General features: G+C 48.6%; 1 protein-coding gene across 1 annotated transcript in view; it reads left to right on the forward strand.

The window, feature by feature from the left end:
* The window catches only part of LOC115044697 (neural-cadherin), a 43349-nt gene that overhangs the window by 11280 nt on the left and 12816 nt on the right, over nt 1-19253 (forward strand). Inside the window, 10 exon segments of the mRNA XM_029503854.1 lie at nt 23-195; nt 1289-1456; nt 5467-5716; nt 6651-6778; nt 6879-7065; nt 7138-7281; nt 13188-13471; nt 14984-15613; nt 15701-16697; nt 18039-18132. Of these exon segments, the coding sequence (XP_029359714.1) occupies nt 23-195; nt 1289-1456; nt 5467-5716; nt 6651-6778; nt 6879-7065; nt 7138-7281; nt 13188-13471; nt 14984-15613; nt 15701-16697; nt 18039-18132 (3055 nt within the window).

The raw sequence follows: 19253 nt of genomic DNA on the forward strand, positions 1-19253 counted from the left end.
ATGACTCTTTGTTCCCTCTCAGACTTCCTTCGAGAGGACACGCCAGTGGGGACTAGTTTCCTGCGAGCGGCGGCACACGATGATGACCAAGGGAGCAACGCGGCCATCACCTACTCACTGTCCAGTCAGAAGCCAGCGTACCTGCACATAAACCCCAGTACTGGCTGGATTTATGTCAACCACCCGATCTCACAGGTCAGAAGCACGTTGACTGGATTTTAATGTCACCTCTGTCAAAAAAACGTTTTTGAAATATCCTCACTTCCTAAATGTGGTTTTCATCTTCTGAAAACACAAAGACCGACACACAAGAACACACACAAACAGCTAATATATTCACACCCGTATCAACTCTGTTGATAATATCTCTGCATAAATCAACATGGCAGCAGAGAGCTGTGCTGTTTAATAACAGCTAACATGTTTGGGAGCTCAGTGTGTGTCTGTGTGTGCATGTTGTTGTAGCTTTAGGTGAGTTCATGTATTTTTGCATACACGCGCTCTGTTTCTGTTCCGCTCCGTGTTTATGAGTCCGTCTGTTTCCAGGGAGAGAAGTAGTGAAGAGACTGAGACAGTTTTACTCTCTGAAACTGTCTATAGTATATAAATATAGTGAGAAGTAGGGCCTTTCCCCCATAGACTTCAACACACTTTCACTTTTTATGGAGCTGAATTTAGGTGTAGTCAAATGTGGAATATTGACTGAATATTGAAATTAATGGATGAATTTTACTGATTTATTCAGGTGAGGCACATTTTAATGAGGGAGTTTAATTATAGTTTATAAAATCATGTAATCAGGAAAGTTTCATTCAGTTCCCCCCTCGTGTGCAGTAAAGACATATTTATATGGATTTAGTTGTAATCTTGACATCAAGGTTGTATTTCTGTTTCCACTCAGGAGAATAAAAGTCATGCTTGTGTGCATTTTGTTTTCTTTGTACAAAGTCAAAGTGAAACTCTTCTTCTGTGACTGTCGTCGCTTCCTCTCTGTTCTTTTTCTCTGCCTCTTTAAATGACACTTCAGTCAATAATTTAGCAAAGGCAGACCCCCCCACCGCTTCTTTGTTCAAGATCAACATTTTAACATTTTTCTTTTTTCTCTGCTTGAATGTTTATTTGTTTTGACGAGTGTTGAAAATTCACCCGTCAAATCACAACAGAATTCAGTGATGAACAATCTGCTTGGTTTTGCTGGTGAACTTTAAATTAAATCCTTCCTTTAGAAATGTGGTCCTGCAGTTTTATTACCGTCAGCTCTGGATAAACCCGTTCTCCGTCCCTGCAGACGTCCAGGATCAACCAGCAGATCGTGGCCTCGGACGGAGGGAGCCGCAGCAGCTCTGTGGAGCTGACCGTCATCATCACCAACGTCCACAACCAGCCGCCGCTCTGGGAGCAGCCGGAGTACTGGGTGACCGTCCCAGAGAACACCGTCCGAGACGCCAAGATCGTGGTGAGTCACCGGGCAGGAAGCACATCTGAAAATCTTTGTTTTGGTGACTTCCGTACTGCTCTTCTTCTTCTGAGTGTTCTAAGGCCGACTGTGTCACGTAAAGAGAGGAATGTTTGAGCCAGCCCTCCGTCGTCCTGCATCTTTTTCCACAGAGCACCCTGAGCTGTCTGGAAACACTTTCTTCTTCTTCTTCTTCGCTCTCTCCTCCATCCATCTCTCTCTCTCTCTGTCGGTGTCAGCATGTTTAGCTCGAGCGCTTCCAAACATTTTCTGCCGAGCAAACAACAATCCCGCCACAGGAGTCCGTCTCACCTGACTGACTCCAACATACGCCGCTGGGGATTTTTCTCTCGTTTGATCCCTCCATCCTAATTTGCTCTCTTTTCCTAAGCCGCTGGTTTAGAAGGTGGAGGAGTTTTTACCCTCCAGCTGCTCAATTCCATGGAGGTTAGTCGGGTTTCAAACTGTTGTAGGGCGCGTGTGTAATCTTGTGTGTTTTTGACGGTGAAGCTGTGCTCTATGAAATCTTTCCTCCACCTCCTTGTCGACCACACATCATTGTGGAAAAGGATGATGATGTCGATGATGCTGATTGGACGTTGTCACTCCCACAGTTTCCTCTGTCAGAGGTGATTGACAGGAGAGGGGGATAATTACACTGCAGTCATAATGGACAGAGAAACACACCGTGTTTAACCCAGCAGAGGCTGCAGGGGGGAGGAGGGGGGAGTCAGCTGTGATGTTAATGGCCCACACAGTCTGGAAGTAGCTGTCAGGACTTCTGATGTCACAAAAACAAAGTAGGCACCGCCCCCCCAAAGCCCCGCTCAACCTGGACCGACTGTCCGATCCAGCCAGCCAATCAGAGGACAGAATCGGATCAGAATGTGTAGAACAAGGAGGTCCTTGTTGGGTTCCTGGCCTGGGGCCTCCAAAGACATCCTGTTTGGGTTCATGGGTGACTCTAAACTGTCTGTAGGTCTGTCTGTCTCTGTGATGGACTGGTGACCCGTCCAGGGTGAGCTGGGATTGGCTCCAGAACCCCCAGTGACCCGGAAACGGATCAGATAGAAGGTGGATGGATGAATGAAGGAATGAATACGTTTCCACCCACTTGAGATTTTTGAGACTTGAGGTTTATTCATGTTTAATTCTTTTACTCCTACTGCTCCTTGCTTCACTTCATCCATTCTTCTGTCTTTATTTCTTCAATTCAATCATTTATTCTTACAGCTTCTTCTGGGTGAAGTTGTGAGACTCAAATGAGGCAGAAAAAAACGGTGATATCTTTGTGACTTTTGGATCCTGGACAGACGGACTGAATCCTGTAATGTCCATGATGTAACTCGTCTCCTGCTGTTGATGCCACACCCCTGGATTTTTTTTATATTCCCTCCAGATAACATGAAAACAGTTTGTTGTCAGTTCAGTCGCAGTAACAACCTATAAATATCATCCAAAATGGCAGAAGAGTCTCCTCCTCTTCCTCCGCTGTGTTAATAGCACTGAGGAGGATCTGTTGTTTTAAATTTAGCAGCGTTAATAAGGTCTGTTAATTACATCGTTAACGAGGTAGAAGGAGGGAGACGCTGCAGAGGTGGGAGCTGCTCTGTGTGTGTCTGTGTGTAAATAGGCTGTAGTGAGTTTGCAGGGTTCCCGTTCTAATAGTCTCATCATCAGCTGACTTCATGCTGCTTCCTGTTGACGATGTCTCTTCTGACTTTCCCTCCGAAAATGAGAGAAAGAAAGAAAATGTGAAATGAGTCACTTTTCACGCGTTTTCAAAGCAGAGGAAAACTTGTTGGTGCTGTCTGATTTATCGAAGTAGGAGCTCAGAGGACACATTAGCTAAAACAACAACGCTCATTTACCAAAATCTGGTGCACAGACAGTTACAGCATCAAAGTGAGCAGCTTAAAGAGTCGAGGTGTTAAATTAGCTAAATTAGAAACAGTAGATTAGAGCTAGCGTTAGCATTAGCAGCTCTTTATAGTCCAGTACAGAAGAAATGCTGTATGTTCAGGCCAATGCTAACTCTTGTTTAGCTTCCATCACTGCTGTTTTTCTGTAGAAGTTAGCCCGCTAACCAACTAGTCCGAGTTGACAGCTCAACGTACCAATAGCTCCTTCAGACTGAATCATAAATCCAAACTTCCTCAGTGTTTCATCTCTTCTGCTAATGAAGTTGTGTTATCTGCGGTGAAATGTGAAATGACACAATAATGTGAGCTCACACCGCCCTCAGGTGAAACTCGCAATATGGCCGCCATCACGGCATCAGAATTAGCAGCCGCCTGCTAACTGTTAGCCTGTGGAGCTGACAGGATGATCTGCGATCCAGCTGCTGAGTCACACACTCGGTACCAGCTGTTCTCCGCCGGCGCTCACATCTAATGAGATGATTAGTCATTAGCGCTGGTTCTTCCCGCTCCGCCGCCCTTCGGCCTGCTGCCAGGCACGTTGGCGCCCTTCTTCCCGAGGACGGCGGACTCTACCTGACACGAAACTGGACTGTTGGTTCAGATTGTGACAAATTTAAAGTGATAATTCAGCTGTCTGTGTTTTTGCTCTCCACTTTGGGCTTGTGCTTGTTTTTCTACGTACACGTGAGGTATGACCTCCTGACATGCTAAGTGTCAGGTAAACACAGCGGGGGGGGGGGGGCAAATGGAGGACTGATGGGGTTTTTGTGTTGGAAATGGCTGACAGCGTTTCCCACTCAGTGTTCCTCAGTGAGGGAACATGTCACCTCTGGTGGCACCGACGACGACGTTCAAGGGAAGGTGATTTTTATTTTTGTCCTCTTTTTTAACAGCTTCTCCTTGTTTCCAGTCTTTGTGCTAAGCTAGGCTAACCCTGCTCTGAACTGTCGGGGATCAGAGCGCTCACAAACCACTGTGGAGAACGAAGCCATCAATCATGTTGGATATAACGAAGAGGGAGCAGAATCTGCCCTGAAATTCCCTCTTTTGGTCAAATGGAAATCGTCATTATAACACATGGTGTGTGTCTGTGTGTGTCTGTGTGAGTGTGTGAGACAGCTTTTAAGGGTTATGTCCTTCCTGATCACACACTCCCAGCCTTGCCAGGCGATGATTGTGTTTTCTGTGGCTGAGTGATGCTGCTTGCACACACACAGACACACACACAGTCTCTAAGGTCAGCCTAATCTACTGCCAAGAGAATAACACGAGTCTTAAAAGCTGGGCTGGATGTCCAGGTCAGGACAACACACAGACACACACAGAGGTCCAAACACATATTTTCCAGCAAATTCACACATTCAAAAACGTCAGCAAGGCAGAAACTGAACCTTTTTAGGTGGTAGAAGTTCTGCTCTGCTTCTTGTCCATAGAAAGACTGAACTGGACTGATCTGAAGCCTCATGTTGTTGGTCATGTGTGAAGACAGATCCAGAGTCCTGGTCCACATTTATGTGTGGTCCATACAAATCCATAATTAGATACTTTGAATAGATTGATATTAGTAAATGAATGAGAAAGATGTTGAACAAAGAGTTAAATGTGATCCCCCAAAACAGTCTGGACGGAGAGGACACTAATCAATACGAACGTCAGACTTGAAAGCCTTCAGAAGTCCAGAAGGACACGTCCATTATCTGCAGCGTGTCAGCAGGAGTCAGTGGTGAAAATGGGGCCCCGGGGACCTTCAGGGGCCAAAGTCCTGGCGGTCTGAGGTCGTCCCTGAAGGACCTCCATCTTTACCCAGACAATAATCCTATTCGGCGAGTTTTGATTGGCCCAAATCTAATTTTAAGGTAATTACACATTTTCAATAGCTGCTTTTATTGTGAAAGGAACATCTATTTATGATTCAGGCAGGTGTGCGTTATTAAACTCACAGTGAGACCTGATTGGCTGCTGTCACCAGGTGTGTGGCGTTAATATTATTTCCTGTTCCTCTCTGCTGACCTCGTGGGAAGGCAGACAGGAAGTGTGTGTCTGGTGTGTTTCTGGAGTAATAAATAGTTGCCACGTGTCTCCTGTCAGACCATCAAGGCCACGTCTCCGCTCGGCGACCCCCGTGTGACCTATAACCTGGAGGAGGGCCAGGTGCCAGAGACCAACATGCCGGTGCGTTTCTACATCAAGCCGAACCGGGCGGACGGCTCGGCGTCCATCCTGGTGGCTGAGAACCTCGACTACGAGACGACCCGCTTCTTCACCCTCAGGGTGCGGGTGCAGAACGTTGCTGCCGTGCCGCTGGCGTCCTTCACCACCGTCTACGTCAACGTGACAGGTGAGTTGACAGAGGCTGCACACGCTCCTCACCAAAACAATCATTCACTCATATATTCAAGAGAAGAAATAATAAAATTATATGTTTACCGTTTTGACTTGCTGGAGCTGTTTACACTTATTTTAAAGTCGAAACGAGCCCTGATTCTCATCCTCCATCTTTGGTAGTGACATCGAGAGTCACGCCTCTTATTGGCTCTGGTGGCTGGTGTCAGCCAATTTGATCTGCTGCTCAGGACTTGCTCCAGCTTCAGCGGTTTAGAGGAGCCCAGACCTCCAGGGTCACGACCTGGGGTGGTGGGTTCGACCAGGAGAAGACAGGAAGTCCGCCATAATGAGCGGCACAATAAGAATAATGAAGTGCGGTAACAAACCAAAAACTAACGCACACAAACACACACGAGAAGGAAGCAGCATCAGCAGCTGGTGGCGGTTTGAGCTCCATGACGCCTCATTTCAGCAGTGACTCATTTTCCAATCAGCGTCCGTAGGCGGGCAGAGACGGAAAGCACTTCCTCCCTGACTTTGATTGGCTTTGAACAAACCCACATCGGATGCTGTAATTAGCTTAGTGGAGCTTGAAAGTGAGCTGACAAGCTGCTTTGTGGACTCTTCGGGGTGTTTGGAAGATAATTCCTAACTAATAACTCAGAGACACCGTCCAACCTGACGTCAGGACAGACGGCAGCTCTGTCTTCGTCTGTCTGGCTTTTTAATCCCCTTTTCTGCTGCAAAACACAAACTTTTCTTCTGTCTGTTTATTTCTCCCTTTTCTCTGTCAGTCACTTTTTAATCCAGTTTAATCAGCTTTCATGGACGTGACAGCCTGTTTGTTTGTTCCTGCCAGATCCTTGAACAACAAAACGACAACAACAACAAAAAGACAAAATCTGAAAGAATAATATGTTTATTTTGCTCTTTCTCTCCATCATCAGACGTCAACGACAACGTCCCCTTCTTCCTGTCATCCACCTACGAGGCTACGGTTCCTGAGGGGGCGGAGATTGGCACCTCGGTGGTCCAGGTGTCGGCCACGGATCTGGACTCAGGTCTTCACGGGATGGTGAGAAATCTGCACAGACTACTTTTCTCCTCCCCTCCTTTCCACCCTTTTTCTTTTTGACCTTTGGCCCCCTCCTCCTCACTCCCTCCTCCCTCCTCAGGTCCAATATGCGATCCTGAAGGATGAGAGCGGAGACTCGCAGTTCTTCAGCATCGGCCAGCGGAGCGGTGTCATCACCACCCGAGCGTCCTTCGATCGCGAGCAGAAAGCCTCATACCTGATCGAGGTGCAGTCGCAGGACGGGTCCGAGTCGGCCCGGCCGGGTCAGCAGGGGCAGCCCAACACTGGTAATACAACAGACGCACACATACACACACACACATCAGATGTGTTGAGTAAACTCTGCGTTGTCCCATCAGACACAGCGTACGTCAGGATCTTCGTCACGGATGTCAACGACAACGCCCCGGCGTTCGCCCAGCTGGCGTATGAGGTCAGCGTGGAGGAAGACAAGGAGGTCGGCTTCGCTCTCATCACCGTCACCGCCAACGACGAAGATGAAGGTGACAATGAGCTTGCTCTGTCACTTAACTCCTCTCCTCTCCTCGTCTCATTCCCACCTTCTTTCCTCTCCTCCCCTCCTCCTCCTCCTCTCCTCTCCTCTCTTCCTCTCCTCTCCTCCTTCTCTCCTTCTTTCCTCTCCTCCCCTCCTCTCTTCCTCTCCTCTCCTCTCTTCCTCTCCTCTCCTCCCCTCCTTCTCTCCTTCTCTCCTCCTCTTCTCTCCTCTCCTCTCTCCTCCTCCTCCTCTCCTCCCCTCCTTCTCTCCTTCTTTTCTCTCCTCCTCTCCTCCTCTCCTCCTTCTCTCTTTCTCTCCTCCCCTCCTCTCCTCCTCTCCTCCTCTTCTTCTCTTGCTGTCACAGCTTGTTAGTGAGCACTGCTGCTCCCTTGAGGTCGACAGTTTTGATGTTTGTCCCTCGTTCCTCTTCCTCTTCTGCTCTAAACCAATAAACAGCAGGAGGAAGAAAACAACAGCACAGCCTCCCTCTCCCTCTCGCTCTCCCTCCCTCTCTCTCTCGCTCTCTCCCTCTCTCTCTCCCCCTCTCTCCCTCTCTCTCTCCCCTCTCTCTCCCTCTCTCTCTCCGTCTCTCTCCCTCCCTCTCCCTCTCTCTCTCCTTCCCTCTCCCTCTCTCTCTCTCTCTCTCTCTCTCTCCCTCCCTCTCTCTCTCCTCAGCTCTCTCTCCTCTCTCTCTCTCTCTCTCCCTCCCTCTCTCCCTCCCCCTCTCTCCCTCTCTCTCTCCGTCTCTCTCCCTCCCTCTCCCCTCTCTCTCCCTCTCGCTCTCTCCCTCTCGCTCTCTCCCTCTCTCTCTCTCCCTCTCCCTCCCTCTGTCTCTCCCTCCCTCTCTCTCTCGCTCTCTCCCTCTCTCTCTCTCTCTCCCTCCCTCTCTCTCTCCCCCCCCTCTCTCCATCTCTCTCTCTCCCTCCTCTCTCTCCTCTCTCTCTCCCTCTCTCTCCCTCTCCTCTCTCCTCCCCTCCCTCTCCCTCTCTCTCTCCCTCTCGCTCCTCCCTCTCTCTCCCTCCCTCTCTCCCTCTCTCTCTCCCTCCCTCTCTCCTCGCCCTCCCTCTCCCTCTCTCTCTCCTCCTCTCTCTCCCTCTCGCTCTCTCCCTCTCTCTCTCCCTCTCGCTCTCTCTCACTCTCTCCCTCTCTCTCTCCCTCTCGCTCTCTCCTCTTCCCTCTCTCTCCCTCTCTCTCTCTCTCTCCCTCCCTCTCTCTCTCTCTCCTCTCCCCCTCTCTCCATCTCTCTCTCTCCCCCTCTCTCCCTCCCTCTCTCTCTCCCTCCCTCTCCCTCTCTCTCCCCCTCTCTCCCTCTCTCTCCGTCTCTCTCCCTCCCTCTCTCTCGCCCTCCCTCTCCCTCTCTCTCTCTCTCCCTCCCTCCCTCTGTCTCTCCCCCTCTCTCCCTCTCTCTCTCCGTCTCTCTCCCTCCCTCTCTCTCTCCCTCCCTCTCCCTCTCTCTCTCCCTCTCCCTCCCTCCCTCTCTCTCTCTCTCCCTCCCTCCCTCTGTCTCTCCCTCTCTCTCTCCCTCTGTCTCCCCCCCCCCCCTCTTTCTTAATGGCGTCTGTTGTTGTTGAGTCGGAGTCTTGGGGGGTTTTCTTTACTCAGAAAGGAGAGTGACGTCTTATTGTGTATTTTCTTCTTTTTAATCTTCAACCTTTATTTTTTCCCTTCTCCTACGCTCATACTGTCTGACACTCGGCAGCTTCATCCTCCTCCTCTCTGGAGATTCCTGCTGACTTCCAAACACTCCTCTCCTGTGGTCTCATTTCCACAAACTTTCCCTCGTAATTTGATCAAGTTTCCAGATTCAGCCGTTTACTCTATTTGTTAAAAATACAGACGAGAAGGTTCACTAATGAGAGCGGGCCGTAGTCTGAGATCTTTGTTTCTCTCTCTGTCGTTAAAGACAAAGTTGAAGACGTGATCGTGTGACTCAGCAGAAAAAGACAAATAAAAAGCATCATCAATGAGCAACAGTCATCACACGGCTCATGAAGCCTGAGCAGGTCCTGTGATTCATGCTAATGACACAACAGCATGAGTGCAGATCATTATTCCAAGGAGGCTAGCTCCAATGCTAATTTGTGCTCACACCAGACAAACAGATTAAATTGGCTCCTTGTGTTGTGTTGTCGTGTGTGTGTAGCAGTTCGACACACACAGTGTGTAGCTCTCTCTGACTGAGCTGGATCTATTGTCTCTGTGTTCGTTTCACTGAATGGGAGAACATGTTTCAGTTTTTCTATCATATCAGAAACTGTCACAGATGTTATATTAGAGGTCCATATTTTAACTTATTCATATATTTTTTTTAATATAAAACAATATGATTTGTTGAGTTGATATTTATCAGCCTGTATGTTTTATATGTGATAATAATCTTGACATACTTCATAATATCTGAAATCATCTGACTTTAATTCAGTTTTAGCTGCTCAGTGTTCAGCTGTGTGAGCTCAGAGCGAACGGACTGAATAAATCACAGGAGGTAAAGAGTGTTTTTGTGCACAGCTCTGGTTCTTCATTTGATTCTCATTTTGTATTTGTTGTGAGCTGCTGTGTCTCTGCTCCGTGACGTTTGTCATTTTACACATACACTGCGTGGCTGTGTTGCTGATTTTAATGTGTTTATTTTGTGGTAACGTGCGGGTGGTTGTTCTAGATTTCATGTTTTTTTTCCCCTCGGACGGATCCCTGTGAGGTTCAGGAAGATGCTGAATGGGATTAAGAAACGCCAAGATAGCGAACTGAGGAGGACCCCCCACCCCAAACACTGATGCTTTATCCCCAGTTTGTCTCGTCTGGGACAGCCTGTGGTTATTAACAAGCACCATTGGACCCCCTCGAGCCCCGGGGGGGTCCAGAGAACCCTCGGTCTTAGCTCCCAACCTCCCAAGATCCCCCAGGTATGGGGGGGTGTTGGTGTTAGTGAGGTTAACTAAAACCTAAATCCTGGATCCTGCTGAATCAGCACTGTGAGTGGAGGTGGGGGGTCGGGGGGTGGAGGAACATTTCTGCATCTTCATCATCGTCATCTTCTGTCTGAAAGAAATAGATCCTGGTCCAACATGTTGTGCGTTACAGGACTGAAACAGGTCCGGATTATGTTGATTGTTCGTTCTAATCTGGTTTTATGGGCCACTCGCTGTCGCCACGCAGACAAGAAGAGCACCCAACAGCAATTTGGTTCAAATTCCAGGCAGAAAATGTAGAAAATTATTAAATTAAATTTGTTTTTTAAGAAGGAAAAATATTTTGTTAGAACTGTGAGTAGAGTTTGACATGAAAAAATGTGAGATTTTATTTTTAATCCACACACTGAAACAGCCTACCAGCTGTGTGTGTGTGTGTGTGTGTGTGTGTGTGTGTGTGAAAGAATCAAACTCCTCAGAGTTAAACCTTCAACCTGATTTTATTCTCCGTCTGCACCGTCACCTTGGCTTTGTGTGTGTGTGCTATGACCACAGCTGACACCTGACCTTTTGTCTGTGTGTAAAAGGTCAACGCACACAAAACGACATCAGACTCACATCGAGGAGTCGCTCCGTAAAACTGCAGCGTTTATTCCAGTTTAAGTCGCTGTTTGTTGGGATAATCAGAGGTGGGGTGAAGGGCAGGTGGAGGGGGGGGTTCAGATTACCACTCCACTCCCCCCTCCCCATCCCAAAGCTGATTAGGCGCAGCGACTTTCGTCACCCGTCGTGTTCTCTGGTCCTCCGAGTGGAAAATTTGCCGAACTAAGTGCGTCTGGTAATGAGATCAAGGCTTTTTTTTATTCCGCTGAGTTTGGTGTTTGAGTTTAGTGTCACCCCAGGGTTTAGTAAACACACACAGACACACACAGAGGCTGGGTGATAACGAGAACTGATGATGATGATGATTTACTCAGCCAGGAGGAGGCTCTGCAGGTTTGGGGCCCCTGATGGCCTCACACATTGGTGCATTTTAGAATGACAACTATTAACCTCCCATGAAGACATGGTCTATTGCCCCAAAGCCCCCAAAGTGTTGCCCCCTGATGAGTGTCAACACACAGCATGTGAGGCATTCAGGGGACATCTGTTCATTGTAATGTCGAGTGTAAGCCTGCACGTGAGGCATTTAGGGGAAATCTGTAAATATAAAATCTGTTGATTGTTGCCTCCATGTGAGGAGTTCAGGGGGCATCCGTAAAATCTAACATCTACTTGCAGAGTCCGGCCTCGTATCACCATCATCAGTCATCAGTCTCGGTCTTCCTCTTGCCGATGCTCGTTCGTCGTAAAAAGCACAATCTGCTTCCTGTTTGCTCGTGTGCAGGTGAATATGTCATGTGATGTGTGTTTCATCTGGATGGAATTTGTTAGTTTTATCATCTTCAGCTTCATTACGTTGACTTTTAAAGGAGGAGGGAGTCGCTGAAGGATCCGGTCCAGTTGGATTGTGGGATATGTAGGATATATTGTTTTTGGGAGCTTCAGCTGTGGACTGAAACCTGAAAGCACTGCTGCGGTCCATCACACCGTCAGGCCTGTTGGAGCACATGAGTCATAATGAGCTGAGGCTGCTGTGACTGGTCAGGCTTCAGCTGTGTTCATTATCTGTCGTTTCACGGCTCCAGTTTGTCATTTTGGTGAAAAAATGTGTCCCAAAATTTCCTTCCTGAGATGAAGCGAGACTCGTGTTTGTCATCCCTCCGAGGAAAAGTAACACACGCTGCTTTAATGACATCGCCACACGGGATTTCTGGGTAGTGCAGGCGCTTGAATTTCAAAAAGCTGCGGTATCTCTCACAGCCATCTGAGGCCGTGACATGTGATATTCCCTGAAATGAAAGTTTCTCTGGCAACGAGTTTAGAGTCCTTCAGAGTGTCGACCTGCAGCCGGCGCTCAGGGACGACTTTCCCCTCCGGTCCGCCTCTCCAGGAGCAGAGATCTGACCTTAATCTCAATTTTGTACCTCCTGCTAGGCTGCAAATTAAATCAGCCCTATCCCCCTGTGTGTGTGTGTGTGTGTGTGTGTGTGTGTGTGTGTGTGTGTGTGTGTGTGTGTGTGTGTGTGTGTGTGTGTGTGTGTGTGTGTGTGTGTGTGTGTGTGTAGAGGGCAACACCATATGGCCAGACTGATCATTAGGGAGGCTGCTGGAGGCGAAAACCGCTGGAGTTATTCCCTAACACACACACACACTCAGCTGCTCGATAAGTGTCATGATGGGTCGTGCTCAGAGGCTGTGACGGACCAGCGCACTTAAAAAGACACACGCTGTCACACAAACAGACACACACAATCCCCAGTGTGGTAAGGGAGGTCCTCCATGTCTCCACAGATGGTGTTTGTCTCCTAAAGTCTCCTCCGTGCCGGTAAACAGAGACCGGGCCGGACCAAGACAGACCTACCTCTGGGCTCTGAACAGGCCGCTGTGTGTGTGCGCGTTGGCTTTTTCACAACTCATGAGGCAAGAGGAGGGCAAAGAAAAGAGGAAGTGAAGGCATGAATTTAAGTTGGAAGTGTGCAAGAAAGGAAATGAGGGAGAGAGGAGGAAGAGGATTAAAATGGTCTGGGAAGAGGAGTTTAGGAGCAGGGGAGATAAAAGGGAGATCAAGGTGAGGAGGAAAGGGAAGAGGGAGCGAAGGGAGAAGAAGGATGGAGGGGAAAAACAAGAAGAGGAAAGGAAAGAAGGGAGGAAAGGAGAGGAGGAAGTGAAAGATGGAGAGATGTGATTCTCTTCAGTTCTTAGCTCTCCTGGTGTGAGAGGAAGAGGAGGAGATCAGGAGCCTTTAATGAGCCCCAGAGTGAGAGAGGCTGCTGCTGTCAACACAGGGTCATCGGTGTGCGTGTGTGCGTGCGTGCGTATGTGTGCTCTTCATCTGCTCATATCCTTTCACAATAAGAGCCGCCTCATCCAGGATTCAACATCCTCCTCCTCTTCCTCACAGGTGCCAACGGCAAACTGCGTTACCAGATCACGTCTGGGAACTCCATGGGCACCTTCGACGTGGAGCCCGAGGTGGGCACCATCTTTGTGGCTCAGCCGCTGGACTACGAGATGGAGCAGCGCTACGAGCTCCGTCTGGTCGCCTCCGACGGGAAGTGGGAGAACGAGACGCTGGTGGTGGTTCAGGTCGTCAACCATAACGACGAGGCGCCAGTCTTCAGCCAGACAGAGTACCACGCCGCCGTGACCGAGGAGCTCACCCAGCTGCCTGTTTTCATCCTGGAGGTCAGTGAGTGCACGGATGGACCGCCACATGAAGGCTGCTCACTTTCTTCCTGTTAGATATTAGATATTGAGCAACTGTACCTAATAAAGTGGGCAGTAAGTGTTTCCTTATACATAAAACAAACTCCAGGAATTTACCTGCTCTTCCTGATGCATGCTGGGAGCTGGAGATCAGGAGAGAAGATGGATGGATGCTTTTGGTTCAGATTTTCGGTCTGATCCAGATGGAACTGTTCCAGGGTCACCGTTCTAACAGCCGGCCAAACCCTCCTCCTCCTCCTCCTCCTCCTCCTCCTCCTTCTGCCTTTTTGTCACACCTACCTCCGGTAATTCACAGTAATGTGCATTCGCCGATGAGCTAAATCAGATTAAAATGGCGGGAGAGGCATGTGTCACCGAGGCCCCGGCCCGGGCCGCCTTCCCCTCGCCTGCTGGAATTGATTTGATGTGCGCTCTGTATTTCTATAATTCTCTCAATGGGCTTTGTGGTGAAGGAGGAGCGGGGATCCAATTTGAAATGAATATTTTGTGACTTCACCTGAGCGTCAGCCGCCTCTGTGCTGCCGTGACTGCTCTGCCTCAACATTGTCTACCTGCATCGGGTTGTCAGGAAACGCAAAGCGCCAAATGAAGTCGGTGGGGGGTTAACTTCACTTCAAAGGCTTCTGTAAACAAACCCTCCACCGAGAAAAGGGGAGCAGGAGAGGAAAAAGTGCACTTTTCCCTGTTTGTAGGTGTCTATTAACTTTTAATTGCAGTGTGTGGCGTGATGACAGATGTGAGAGAGCGCGTGTCGCCGCCGCGGCAGCTCATTCAGAGCGATAGCAGGAAGGCAGGTTAATTAAGCAGACAGGACAAAGCAACAGACGAGGAAATGTTTATTCCCGCGCTGCAGAGCCCCGTAATCAGCTTCCCGCCTCATGTCCTATTTGCTGGGCTCGACATTTTTGTGTAATGAAAAAGCAATTCAACCAATTTGATAAGAAACCTTTAAAAAAAAAAAAAGGAACAAAAAGCAGGCGTTTCCTTTAAAGAGGCAGAACGTTGCTGGGGTGAAAAAATGGGACTGAGGGCCAGCAGGCTCGTCTTATCTCCAGCAGGATGGGATGTTTACGGTGGCCCTGAAGGCCCAACACACTCATCATTCAAAGCCTTTAGCTTCAAAACAAATGTGCCCCAGCAGGTGTCTCACCTTTTTGTGTCCCCTGGAAACACTGGTATTGTGTTGTTGGGTGTTTACAGCTTAAGCTTCAATCAACTGATGATGTGTTTGTGAGTTTTTTTATAAAAATGAAGGCCATCAGTTCTCTCTGTGACCTTTGATGCTTTCACTATATTAGCAGTGAATCAAGACCATCTGGACTTTTAGAGGTAAACAGTAATGATGGCTGTTGTGTATTAGACTTCCTTCAGTAAAGAACAAGACTTCCTGAGTGACAAATGTTTGGGTTTGGATCAGAGAGGGTGAAACACATTTCAGAATGATATTTTTTTTTAATGTTATGTCTGCAGGTGTCAGCCACAGATCCTGACCAAGAAGCCGACCAAACCGCTGTTCGCTACTCTCTCCACGGCCAGGGCGCTGGGGGCGAATTCACCATTAATGAACGCACGGGGAGAATCTACGCTCAGCGGCGTCTGGACCGCGAAGAGCGACCAGCCTGGAGATTCCTCGTCCTCGCCACGGATGAGGGTGGGGCCGGACTCACTGGTTTTGCCGACGTCCTGTTAGAGGTCCGAGATGTCAACGACAACGCCCCCTTCTTCCCATGTCCCGCACTGGAAGTCGACGGGTGTTTTGTCGGCCAAGTGCCTGAAAACTCGCCGGCTGACACCTCCGTCATGGAGATGCGCGCCATGGACCTGGACGATCCCAACGAGGGCAAGAACGCCATGCTGACCTATAGCATCATCAAGAATGTCCAAAATGAGATCAACCTCAACCTGTTTTCCATCAACGCCACCACGGGGACCATCTACACGGTTCTCCGGTCCCTGGACCGGGAGGCTGAGGACCGGTATCTGGTGGTGGTGGAAGCCAGGGATGGAGGGGGATTAGCTGGGACAGGAACAGCCACTATCGTGGTTTCCGACGTCAATGATCACCCACCTGTGTTCACGCAGAGGGTGTACACAACTCAGGTGAGTCAACCTGTGGAGAAGGAGTGTCAACATCTGTCAACATCATCACCAGTATCAGTAATAACATGTTCCTTTGGTGTCTGTCAGGTGACCGAGGACCTGGAAGTAAACAGCGAGGTCGTGGTAGTTTCTGCCACGGATGGAGATGAAGGTGAGAACGCCGCGGTGACCTTCAGCATTGTTGGCGGCGACGAGGACAGGAAGTTTTTCGTAGAAACAGACAAAGTCAATAGACGTGGCGTGATAAAACTGAAGAAGAAGGTCGACTTTGAAAAGCCCCACGAGAGGACTTTCAATCTGACCCTCAAGGCCGAGGATGCCGACTACTTCAGTCTGGCCTTCTGTCTCATTCAGGTGGAAGACTCCAATGACCACGCCCCCATCTTCTTCCCACAATTCTACGAGTCGCCTGCCTTGTCCGAAGATGTGCCCGTGGGAACCATTGTTGCTCAGGTCACAGCTTCTGATCTCGACTCAGGGCAAAATGGACGTTTTTTTTACAGCATCTCCCAAGAGTCCAACCCTTACAACCAGTTCCTGGTGGATCAGTCCGGTTGGGTTGTAGTCGGCAATTCTCTGGATCGGGAGAAAATCTCGCAGCACAGGGTCATGGTCCACGCCATCGATGCGGGGAATCCGCCGTTGACAGGAACCGCCATTGTGATGGTCACTGTGCTTGATGTGAACGACAATGGGCCGGAGTTCGAGGTGACCTATGAGCCGGTTGTTTGGGAGAACACGCCAGCACCGCAGGCAGTGCGGATGAACAAAACCTCCCTCCTCCTCCACGCCACTGACCGCGACACCTCCACGAATGGTGGGCCCTTCTCCATTCGGCTCCTTATGCTCACCTCAGATGCCACTAACTTCAATCTGACTGACTTTCGGAATGGCAGTGCCGCCGTCTCAGCACTGCGCACGTTTGATCGCGAGCGGCAGAAGGAGTATCTCCTCCCGATCCTCATGATTGACAGCGGCTCCCCACCAATGAGCTCCACCAGTACGCTGACGGTCGTCATCGGTGACAGGAACGACCACCCCCACCAACCAGGACACACCAGATTCATCGTCTACAGTTATGAAGGTTTGTTTCTTCAGCTCTTACTACAGGAGGGGGAAGGTCTACGTGGGGAACTTCCTCCACTTTGCTCAGTGATCCAACATACTGAACTCCAGACCTTTAAAGTTCCTCTGAACACGATAGAACAGGACATCACCAGAAATGTAGATTTGGCCCCTGACCCTTTTGATTACCAAGATTTTCATGCCTAAAATAATCAAACTGTTTTAGAGAGAATGAAATTGGCACCAAATGAATTCTGCTGGAAATAAACCTGATTTAATATGTTGGAGGAAAATGTCAATCTGACCTACTCTGTCCTCTCTTCTGATTGGGTGGTCCATCTGTCATGTTGTATTTCAGACTGAAACCATAAACTCTTCAGGGCGGAGGAGGGACAATTTCCCATAGACTTCAGTACAATCTCACTCCTGATGGTCAGGAGATCATTCGTCAGTGTACGCCCGCCTTAGGTTCAGTCTCCTGCAGATAAGATGGATGGCCTGACTCAGATCTCAGCGTCCAGCAGTCTGTTCTCGTGCTTTTCGCTGCAGCACCTTTTATTTATTTGTCTTTTTCTTTGGTACTCGTTAACCCTCACTTATCCAGGAGCAGTGCGTTGTCGAAGCCGCCGCTCTGCCCTCCTTTGGGCTCTAGTGGATGTTCCGGGAAACATTTGTAATTCAGGGATTTCACCAGCTGGTCTGAGGGTTCCAAAGCGGCGTCTCTCAGATCGCAGACAGTCTTTTCTAACCTTCGGTCCCACCTGGTGTCCCTCCACCACCTCCCGAGTGCGCCGTGCTCGTGTTGTTAAAACTGCACTCGTCACAGTCGACTGCTCGCAGCCTCTTGCTGCGGCCCACATCACTTATTTAGCGTTTCGTACCATCTGTCAGCCTCGCTGTAAAGTTGCTGGAAAAACGAAGGTTTTCTATAATGTATTTTTAGTGGATTTCCTCTCCGGGGGCCTTTCCACATGAAAGTACATTAACCCGCTAATATGAATCCATCACGTAGCCCAGCAACACGCCATGAATGAAACAATTAGCTCCCAGGTTTGACGGGCTCATAAACAGGAGCCATTTTTAAAAGAGAGCTGATTTCATGGCTAAAGAGATTAGAGCACTGTGTTGGGCTTTTTTTGGGATTCTAATGTGGGGATATCTGTCGAAGCGTGACCAAGTGGGCCAATGAGGCCCTGCCCTCCTTATCGCCTTACAGAAGCCTCCACATTTCCTTCCTTCTCTCACTCTTCATATTTGGGTTGTACTTCAGGGATCGTTTGCACTCAAGAGTAATTTCATTCAAAGCAAAAGCTTTTTTTCGGACCCTTTTTATTGGCTTTCATTCCCCGATTCCTAACAGGTATCCTCCCGATGACGGTTCTGGGACAAATTCAATCCCCCGACCTTGATGACTGGAGTGAGAAGGTGTACCGGTTCGAGGGAAAACCAAGCAGGTACTTTGATATGATTGGGCTGAGGGATGGGAGTGAAGGGAGAGCCGGGAATGTTGAGCCAGACATGCAGAAGAGACAAAAAAGATAGATGAGGAAGACAGAAAGGAGGTAGTCTTCTTAAAAGATGTCTCCTCATATTTATCTGATTCTGTCTGATCAGTTCAGACTCTCTTCTCTGGAATCAGAAAACCAGAACTAACTAAAAACATTCTTCTACAAACCTTCTCCAAAGAAAAGTTCCTCTCCTGTGTTTGGGTCGTTTCTATCTTTCTGATCAGGAGTTCTGCTCATTAATGATGAAAAATCAGCTCCAAATATCTGATTGTCTTTATTCTGTCAACACAGTGAACTCAAAAACATTCAGGACTGATCCAGAGACTTTGGCTGTACAAGCAGCTGGCAGCTCGGCAAAATTATTTAATTTTTTTAATTACAGTCAATGACATTTTACTGTTCACTCAAGTGATTTCCCCAGAGGAGGTTCAGTAGATTTGGTTGAAAACGATTAAATTACTATGAACAGGTATAAACCGCCGTATAATTTTTACAAAATCCATTCAGGGCAAATTTCAATCAGCCAACATGGCCGACATCCAGCCAATGACGTCACAGTGTTGACACTGAACAAATTAAAGTCCGGTTTATGTCTCAAACTTTGGAGGAATGAAACCAAAAACTAAATGTCCTAAATGGCAGACAGGGTGGTTAATCCCTGAGGACCATCTCTACTATAAATACAAACTATCACGTTAGGCAGATTATCCTGAGTAGATTTGGATGAAAGCATCCGGAGACAGGCAGATGTGAAGCAGCTTCAGGACGTGATGGAGATAACGGCAAGAAGATTCCCTCCAAAAGTGTCCCCTCTAATGTGACACGCAGAAAAAAGACGCACAAAGAAGAAGAGGGGGAATGAAAGAGCTGCACAGGAAGTGACAGGTTTAAAATAGAGAGGGGGAGACAGAACAAAGGTGCAACGCAACAAAAGAGCAGAAGAGGAATATTGGGATGGAGGAGCAGGCAGACTTGAAGGGAGAAACAAAGAAAGAGTGAAAGAGAATGAAAGGGCGGAGGATGGGGAGGAGAGAGATGGAAGACGGGATCTGACTTGTCAGGAACAG

Source organism: Echeneis naucrates, chromosome 6 (genome assembly GCF_900963305.1).
Source record: "Echeneis naucrates chromosome 6, fEcheNa1.1, whole genome shotgun sequence".
Taxonomy (NCBI): Eukaryota; Metazoa; Chordata; class Actinopteri; order Carangiformes; family Echeneidae; genus Echeneis; species Echeneis naucrates.